Source organism: Peromyscus leucopus, unplaced genomic scaffold (genome assembly GCF_004664715.2).
Source record: "Peromyscus leucopus breed LL Stock unplaced genomic scaffold, UCI_PerLeu_2.1 scaffold_616, whole genome shotgun sequence".
NCBI lineage: Eukaryota > Metazoa > Chordata > Mammalia > Rodentia > Cricetidae > Peromyscus > Peromyscus leucopus.
The window spans coordinates 60,235-70,331 of NW_023505526.1; the positions used below are offsets into that span (position 1 = coordinate 60,235).

Genomic DNA, 10,097 nt, shown 5'->3' on the forward strand with positions numbered 1-10,097 from the left:
ATCAATTGATAGATGATAGTGATGTTGCTAGGGATAGGAGACTGATTAGCTAAACTGTTTGCAAGTTGTTCAGGTAGCTTCAGGGATGCAGCTTTTATCTCAGTTGTCATGGATGCTGGATTGTAATTTCTGGTGAAATAGTTACCCAACAACTGCCCATGCTTCTGTAACTACCCCACCACCAGTCATACTCCTGTAATTAACTCCTCATTCATGCTCCTATAAGTAGACACATGGTATCTTCTCCACCTGGCTCATCCTTTGCTTGTTCTGCAATCTATTTCTTTTCTATGACACTAGGAATTCAACTAAAAACTTCCTTTAGGGAAGTTTTTGTCTTCTGGTCTTGCTGTAGCCTATCAGTATAGGCGTTTAAAAGAGGTCTTTAGAAAAACAAAAGGACAAAAAAGGCCTAATGCTCTCTTTTCAATTTCTACCCTAAATGAGCAAATATTATCTAAGTCTGAACTGTTGTACTTACTAAATTTATTCATTTTACTCTTTCAGCTGTTTTACTTTGGATGTAACTGTTAGGTGTGTTTCCCTGAACATTACTTGCATTCTATCACTAAGCATGACAGGATAGATCAACGGTCCATATATTATTAGAATTTTTCCAGGTGCATTTGTGTGTGTGTGTGTGTGTGTGTGTGTGTGTGTGTGTGTGTGTGATCCTGGGGATTAAGTTCCAGATCTTTTACATGCTAGGCAAACACTTTAGCAATGAGCTACAGCTATGTTCCTCAGCTTCAATATTTTGTTCTGAGATAAGGTCCTGCTATGTTGCCCAGGCTGGCCTTGAACTTACAGTCTTTCTGTCTCAACCATCCTGAATAGCCAGGGCTACTGGGGCAGACCACTGCATTTGGTTTCAGCTATAAGTTTTGACCAACCATAAATTGACCAGTTTAAACAAAAGTGATGGATTACTCCTCTTAGCACATTCACTGCCACCATGTGGCAGAACAGCTGTGATGAGCTATAAGAGCCCTTAGCCTTAAGCTATGGCAACAAAACCAACAGAAATATACAGCAGATAGCTAGACTTGTAGTAATTGGGTTGTTAGCAGGATCTCTTTGAGGGAAGTTCACAAGACCTCCTCTGACTTTTCCCTGATATTTCAACTCCCGTTCCATCCTTCCCAGCTTTAGGTAGGCAAGGGCTGACTGAGAAGTAAAATGTTGACCGAGGGTGGTTCTTTTTGGTGGTGTAGCTGTCTGTGGGTTGCCCCTACTCTTGTAAGTAATCATAATACTCATTGATTTTTTTAAAAAGGGGGGGGGCAGAATCTTTTTTTAATTTGTTAGGCTCTTTCTCTTTGAGGTAAATAAACATTTGGAAATTCACACAACTGCATACCATAATTCCAGGATGAGCATAATAACTCAGCAAACCATCTAAGAATCTATCTCCTGCTGTGGTGAAAGCAGTTGATATTGCTTTATAGTCTCGCAAAGCACACAAAGATGCAACAAATTTAGGGGGAATTTTGTTGAGTGATCTTAACCAATCTCCAACAAATGCTATCTGGTTGCAGACTTTTTAGTTGAATATAGAGGAAATAACCAGGAAGCAACAATCTCTCTGCTACACTTCCTACACTTTGGGATATATATAATTCTGCGAATTTATAATGATTTGCAAGTCTGGCTGTCTCAGTACAGTTTTCATTTAGATTGGAAACTGTAAACTTCAGATTGATAGATAACTTTGTAATTAGTATACGTAGTCTTCTCTTTAAGAAATACGTAACGTTCCTCTGGTTGGCATTCATGTTTGTCAACAAACCTAGATACAATAATCGTCTATCTCAGAGATTTGACAATCTAGTAGGGAAAAGAGATAAACCCATGACAACAAAGCAAGTGTGAATTTGTCCCTGCCACTGGGATGCCAAGCTGGAGGGGGTAAGCTTATGTTCCCAGAAAGGAATTTGATAAGTCCTGGCCTGGAGAGGTGCTCCACTGGGCTCTGGCTTGAAGAAATGCTCTGTGACAAGGAGAATGGTACTAATCCTAACCCTGGGGCAGATCCAGACCAGGAAGATCACCTCGGCCACGTGCTCCCAACCGTTGCCTCCAGCATCCGGGCACCAGAGCAGCCAACGGCCCCTGGGTCCCAGACCGTTGGGGTGCAAGCAGATCAGCAGCAGCTCCTGTGAGCAGCTGTGGGCGACATGAACTCCTCCAAAGTGGCACCGGGAGAGGAATCGCTGCGAGAGGCGCCTTCTGAAGGTGAGCTGGAGTCAGTGCCATCTGACGAAGCGGGCCCTAGCTGGGCCTCAGGACCGCCATCAGAGCGCCCGCCGCCCCTGGGTCAGGAAGCACCTCTGCCACTGCCACGTCGCTGCCACACCGACTGCTTAGAAGCGCCCCTGTCGCGCAGCTTTCAGCGCCTTGGCTACGCTGTGGGTATGCACCCGTGGCTGTTTTTACTTGGGCCGGCGCTGCTGACGGTCGCCCTGGGCACCGGCCTCATCTTCCTTCCCAAGGAGAAGGAGAACCTGGAGGAGCAGTACACACCGATTGGCAGTCCTGCAAGGCCGAGCGGCGCTTCGTGCAGGGTCATTTCAGCACCAATGACACATACCGCTTCTCCGCCTCCAGAACCAGCTCTGAGGCCAACTTTGCGTCCATCCTGGTGGTATCCTTTACCGCCTCGCTGCTAGAGCCGGGGGTATTCACGGAGGTGAGCAAGCTGGACCAAGCAGTGCAGGCGCTGAAGGTGGTACAGGAAAATGGAACACAGATCCTGTACAAAGAGGTATGCGCCAAGTACAAGACTCTGTGCGTGCCACCCAACCCTCTGCTGTATGCCTGGCAGCGTAACTCATCAGTGGACTTGTCAAATCTCACCTTCCCTCTCCATGACATGAACAACCACCTCATCTATTTGGCGGGCTTCTTTGGGGGAAATGTCTTGGGTCAATCGATGGGAAGAAGTCAACGACTTGTGGAGTCCCGAGCAATGAGGCTGCTGTACTACCTCAAGACCGAGGACCCCGAGGACAGTGAGCGTAGCAAGGCATGGCTCACTCACTTTCTTAACCGTTTTAACGACATGAAGAGCAGTCTGACTTTGGAAGAGACAGAGGTATTCTGGAGGTTAGGGTTGGCAAGGGAGGCCAGTAAGGGTGGGAGGTCTGGAGATGAGGTGGCCCTTGAATTAAAGCTGGGTGTGCTCTCCTATGCTTGTTATGAAAACCCATTATAACATGAATGGATGACGCCACCGATCATAAAGTATTGGCATCATTCTTCTGGTCTGTACATAAATCCTGTATCTGTAAGTCTGTTTAGTATAGAAACTGATTTTCACACTTGGTGTGGGGTTTGGTTTTCTAATTAAGTCACTTGGAATTTATTTATTTTATTGAGCTCCCTCTTGTTCCTAGGAGTCCCTAAAGCCTGTTTGTGCCCAATGGAATTAAAAAAAAACAGAACCTTCAAGTTCTGTCGTGGTATTTAAGAAGATAGATAACTAGTTCAGCCCCTTTCAGGTTAGTTATAAGGCACCTAGCTTAGTATTGAGGTACATGTTATCTGTTAAAATTCTGGGCAAGTAATTCCAATAACCCCAGTGAAAGCAAATGCCTACTGGGAAGCCAGTGTTTCTTAAAGTGCTACTGATGAGATTAAAATATGAAAAAATACCAATCTAAGAAGATTTAGAAAATGCCACAATTTCCACAGTTGTTAGCAAGGATAAAGTTTCACAGTTGTGCATAAAATTCAGTTTTGGTTTGTTTATATTTTGGGTTAGAGTTTTTTTTAACCTGATCTTAGCCAAAATGTAGAGAAATTATTAAACTTTACATTTTGAGGGAAAGGTTGGAAAGTACACTGCAGATTTTATGTGAAGAAGCAAATCATTCACTTTTTGCAGCATGCCCATCAAGAAGCTGAAGTGTCCAGTAGTGTTTGTAACTTTTGACAGACTTTGGAGTCTGGATTTACTTCCTGAGTATGTTATTTATTTATTTATTTATTTATTTGTTTGTTTGTTTGTTTGTTTCAGGTAGTCTACTTTACATCCCTTTCAAGACAGCTGGAGTTTGAGGCAACCTCTAAGACTGTGATCCCTCTGTTCCACTTGGCATACATTTTAATCATACTGTTTGCAGTTGTATCATGCTTCAGGTAAAACTCTCACTCATTTTTTTACCTCTCGCCTTGTAATATATTGTGATAAAACATACATGATATACAATATTCCATTTGTAACAATTTAAGTGAACAATTTAGTGATATTAATTATATCCATACTGTTTATTCACCACAACTATCTGCTTCCCAAGGTTTTTGATCAGTACTAGCAGATGTTCATTATATAGTAACCCCCTAAACCCCTCTCCCATGGTCCCAGACAAACTTTAATCTACTTTCTATTTCTGAATTTGCCTATTCTAGACTTTTCCTTTCTGCTCTTTATAGGTTACTCAGTCTAAAACCAGAATAGACTAAGATACTTCTGTCATCTTTGATTTTATTTTTCCCTAGTTTTACAGATTTCAAATTATTTGACTTTTTCTTTTTTAAAGCAGGTATCTATTGCCATAGATTTGCCTTGCCACTTCATTCCATAAGTTACAACATTGTTTTACTTATCTGTCACTTGATGGAAAACCGTGACCAAAAGAAACTTAAAGAAGAAAGAGTTCCCTGTCTCGAAAAAAAAAAAAAAAAAAAAAAGAAGAAGAATTCATTTTGGCTTATGTTTCTCAAGGGATGTAGTTTATCAAGGAGCAGGGAGCTGGCTGATCACATTTCATCCACACATAGGAAACAGAAAGACAACAGTAAGTGGGTGAGGCTATAATCCCTCAAAGCTGGTCCCCAGTGGTGTGCTTTCTCTAGAAAGGCTCTACCTCCTAAAGGTTCCATAATTTCCTCAAACAGCACCTCCAAATGGGAACCTAGTGTTCACATATGTAAGCCTATGAGGGAAATTTCTCATTCAAACTAATACTTTCTGGCCTGATCCCATAAGCTCACCAGTTCCAGTTGGCCTGACCCTCTCTTCTCATCACTGCAACTGTGGTACAAGACATACACACATAAAATGAAAAATACAAATTTTTAAAAAGATTTTAGCACTGCTTAAAAGTCCAAATCCTCTTCTGAGATTCTAGGCAATTTCTTAACTGTGATTTTCTGTTTAAAATAAAACAAACAAATTATGTATCCCTTAGAAAATGGTACATAATATATATTACCCTGTAGCTGGAGTTTTTCTGCCTGGCCCACAGTCAGGACAAATCTCTGTCACCTGCCAGTCCCACAGCTGCTCAGACCCAACCAAGTAAACACAGAAACTTATATTGCTTACAAATCATATGGCTGTGGCAGGCTTCTTGCTAATTGTTCTTATAGCTTAAATTAATCCATTTCCATAAATCTATACCTTGCCACATGGCTCATGGCTTACCGGCATCTTCACATGCTGCTTGTCATGGCAGCGGCTGGCAGTGTCTCTCCACTCAGCCTTCCACTAACCAGAATTCTCCTCTCTCCTTGTCCTGCCTATACTTCCTGCCTGGCCACTGGCCAATCAGTGTTTTATTTATACAGAATGATATCCACAGCACTTCTCCTTTTCTTTTTTTTTCCAAAAAGGAAGGTTTTAACCTTAACATAGTAAAATTACATATAATTTGGGAATTTGGGCGTAGCTTCTCTTACTACTTCCTGCTGGAGGGGGGCGCTGTATCTTATGGGGACACAAAGAAAATTTTAGGATTATGGAGTAGTCCATGAGGCTGTATTGTCTGAGCCAGTTGCCTTCAAACCATTCTGGATGTTGGATCATCTGGGCCATGGTGTCATCAGAGACCTTTCAGGGGTCTTGGCTGGTCAAACCTGATGTATCTTAATCTGGAACAAATCCATAGCCTCTGGCTTTCTGTGGAAACAAAAGCAGAGCCTCCTTTCCAAAGCAACATATCCTTACATCCAAATTTTGAAGTCAAGGTACCTTTAAAATATACATTTTGGCATAACTCAACAGCTTTTGCAATCAAATGTTTTTCTTCAGTTACGAATATCAAAGAGAACATAATCCAGATTCTCTGTGTGGAAGCCATCTTTACATGGCTTATTTTTTATGTTTCCTTGAGCCTATTGCTTTAAACTGCAGCATTTTAAGATTGAAATGGCGCTGTGGCTGCTGGCTCTGCCCACTTCAGCTTCCCAATATGGTGGTGGTATGTTTACCACCAGCTCTGGGAGCCACCCACTCTCAGAAATAGTGGGTCTATGCTTCTATCAAAGCAGCATGTAGCCCAGAAACCTCTTTTTGTTTTGTTCTAGCAAAGGCTAAATCCACCATGCAGCTTAATGTGCCACTTGCAGAGGCCTCATTCCCGCCAAACTGCAGGTTGAGCACACATGCCAGGAACCCACCATAGTAGCTCAAACACGCTACTTGAAAGAGATAACTAGGAACTGTTTTTAGTTCCATTTTAGAATCTTTTTACTCAGGTTTTAGGTAGAAACTCTTGCCAACACGTTGGGTGCCTTTTGTAGCTGGAGTTTTTTCTGCCTGGCCCACAGTCAGGACAAATCTCTGTCACCTGCCAGTCCCACAGCTGCTCAGACCCAACCAAGTAAACACAGAGACTTATATTGCTTACAAACTGTATGCCTGTGGCAGGCTTCTTGTTAACTGTTCTTATAGCTTAAATTAATCCATTTCCATAAATCTATACCTGGCCACGTGGCTTGTGGCTTACTGGCATCTTCACATACTGCTTGTCATGGCAGTGGCTGGCAGTGACTCCCCCACTCAGCCTTCCACTTCCCAGAATTCTCCTCTCTCCTTGTCCTGCCTATACTTCCTGCCTGGCCACTGACCAATCAGTGTTTTATTTATACAGAATGATATCCACAGCATTACCCTTCCAAAATGAAAGTGTGGGGGCATAGTAAGGAAATATTAGAGGAAATCCAGACTGAAATCCAGCAGGGCAAATACAAAATTTTGTAGCTCTGTGTCTGATATCTGGGACTTCAGTTTCAAAGGGCTTAGATGGTTCAGTCCTTCCGGCTTTGTTGCCAGCAATTTCTCTCTCTTGGGCTGGTTCCATTCCCTGTATTCAGTTCTCCTTGATACATGTCTCACAGTTTTGACATCTCCAACATCTTGAGGTCTCAACCACAATCTAGGCTTCACTTTTATAAGCTTCACACAATGACCTTTCAGGGCCTCTGACATTGGCATACATTGCTTGGCCTCAGTGGCTCTTTGACACTGTGGAGGAAGAATCAATGACTTTCTCAATTTTGCATCTTTCTTGTCTTCAAAAACTAGTACTATGTGGACAACACTGTGAAGTTGAGCTGCCAACCTGAGATGGGCCCATTCATGCTTGCTTTGTTTCTTTTTCTAATTGCTGAGTTCCTTGCCATGAACCTTACGCTCTGTTGATAAAAACTTTTTAGGTTTCATCTAAAATTTTCCTTTGAATATCATTATTGTTTTATTTCATATATGTGTGTGTGTGTGTTTTGCCTGCATGTATGTCTGTGTGCTGTGTACATGCTTGGTACCTATGGAGGACAGAAGACATTGGCAGATACCCTAGAACTAGAGTTTTGGATGGTTGTGAGCCACTATGTGGGTGCTGGAAGCCAAACCCTGGTTCCCTGGAAGAACAGTCAGTACTCTTAAATGCTGAACTATTTCTCCAGCAACCCTTTAAGGAGTTTGTTGAGGTCTAAACAGCTAAGTCCTTCACTATGACTTTTCTTGAAGATTATATGACATTTTCCATTTCCCTGCATATTTAGTTGTATACTCAGTAGGTGACATGACGTTTTCAGCCCTGTTTTAATTTTCTGGAACCACTATGATTATACATTTTCCACCGCCTCCAAACAACATTGTCAGCTGAAACATCATTTGTTGCTATTGTATGACATACTTTTTTTTTTTGGGAAGATACAATGCGCATGTGCGTACACACACACACACACACACACACACACACACATACACACACACACACACACACACGTCTACTCACCCCTCACCCCAGAAAGGGAGTTCATGGTAGATCAAAGTAATGACTGAAACAGAGTTAAATTTGAGGAACCAATGAGTTTTTTAATGAGGTTACTAAGAGGAGTATGGGTAAGGGCTGATTAAAGGACTAGAGGTGACTTAAAAAGAGCAGCTGGATCATCAGAAAGCACAAGTTAATAAAGGTGATGACTCATGAAAACAGCATCCCTAGAACTCTGCACAATTTGCAAAGATCTTTCTGTGGGTTTCTGTGGTCAGTTTCCTCTCCTAGCAGGTCTATGAGATTTTTTTTTTTTTTTTTTTGATCTGAGGATCGAACCTAATTTTACAAGCTTTTGCTTTCCAGAAATCTTTGTATACTTGAATGTGATCTTTCCTTCTGTCTTACAATCATTGGTTTGTGTTCCTAGTCATCATCCTCACACGTAGGGTCCTAACTTGTTTTCTTTTCCCTATAATGTATATAGGGAGGAGGAAGTATAAGGTATCAGGCATTGTTTTGAAGAAGTTTCTAGCAAGTAAATTAAAAAACCTGTAGTATATTGCCAAAATTTTAAAATGTACTGTTGGGGGCAGAGAGATGATGTAAGAGAATTTTTTTGTTCTTTCAGAGAACCCAGGTTCAGTTCCCAGCACTCACTTGGTGGCTTATAATAAGACATCTTCTTATGACTTCTATGGGAACCAGGCATAGACATTATGCATATACAGATATGCAGGCAAAACAAACATACACACAGAAGAAAATAAATCTAAAAATTTTTAAAATGTACTGTGGCCAGTGGGGTGATAAAGTGTTATATCATACTTTAAACATGTAGTAATGAAAATGATTTAAAACAATGTTTCCATACTTTGAGCCCAGTATTCACTGGACTAATTTGAAATTGCAGACTACTTATACTGTGTCCAGTTGAAGTTGGGTTGGATGGACACAGAATTGAATACGTGCTCCATTTTATTCACAGCTTGCCCTTGGGTGTGCTTTGGATGTGGTTTTAGTGAGTCCTGGTTCATGTATTAGAAACTTGATTTTTCAGCATTGTGATATTGGGAGATAGTGAGACCTTTAAGAAGCAGAGACTATGAACAGGGATAGGTCACTGGGGATGCTGTCCGCAGAAAGCACTGTGACAGAAAGTTATGAGAACAGCAGGCCTTGCTCCTAAATCTACCTATTTTCCCATCTTTTGATTTTTCTCTCTCTCTCTCTCTCTCTCTCTCTCTCTCTCTCTCTCTCTCTCTCTCTCTCTCTCACACACACACACACACACACACACACACATTCCCACAACAATGACATGTACTATGTTACAACAATGAGAGGAGCCCTCACAAAGATGCTGCATCATCCTCTTGGACCTTTAGAATTGTGAACTAAATGTTTTTCTTTTTATAAAATATAAAGCCTCCAGTATTTTGCCATAGCAACAGATGAACCAAGCCGCCATCTATTACCTACTGTATTTCATTCACACCCTTACGAAAGTCAGAGCAGAGTTAACCATTTGCAGTGCTTAGCAAATTTCTATTCTGAACTGCTAGCCAGTGGATTGGTGTTTGGGTAGTTACATAAGAATCACCTGGAAATGTTTATGGATTCCCAACTTTATTGTCTCCTCTATTTTTTGTAAGTTGTTAATGTGATAATGCCTGTTTTAGGTCTCTAGCAGACAGATATGGAAATTATCAGACAGATGATATTATCATCCCAGAGGCTTCTTCCTTTGTGTCTAAGTCAACAACCAATTAGCAGGATTTCAGTATGGAAGCTGTCATTACAGGTTCTTATTTTTTCCCTCTAAATTTACAGGTTGGACTGTGTAAGAAACAAAATGTGGGTAGCAGTCTTTGGAGTGTTTTGTGTTGCCATGTCAGTGGTGAGTGGCTTTGGCCTGATGCTTCACATTGGGGTACCATTTGTGATCATAGTTGCAAATTCACCATTTCTTATTCTTGGTGAGTAAAACAAAATATAAAGTTGTGTTGAGTCTGTAGGTGTGTGCAATGGACAAGGGAATGCATTTGTGTAGGAGGCTTAGATAACAAGAAGAGCAAGTTGAATTATCTATCT

The 10,097-nt window shown here is 41.4% G+C and overlaps 1 protein-coding gene across 1 annotated transcript; it reads left to right on the forward strand.

Moving 5' to 3' along the window:
- The first annotated feature begins 2,092 nt into the window (after window positions 1-2,092).
- Window positions 2,093-10,051, forward strand: LOC114703953 (patched domain-containing protein 3-like). The gene is given in 4 exon segments (XM_028884998.2): window positions 2,093-2,535; window positions 2,538-3,094; window positions 4,019-4,140; window positions 9,837-10,051. Coding segments are annotated over 4 exon segments (1,191 nt in total). The 5' UTR covers window positions 2,093-2,177; the 3' UTR covers window positions 9,991-10,051.
- The last annotated feature ends 46 nt before the right edge of the window (window positions 10,052-10,097 follow it).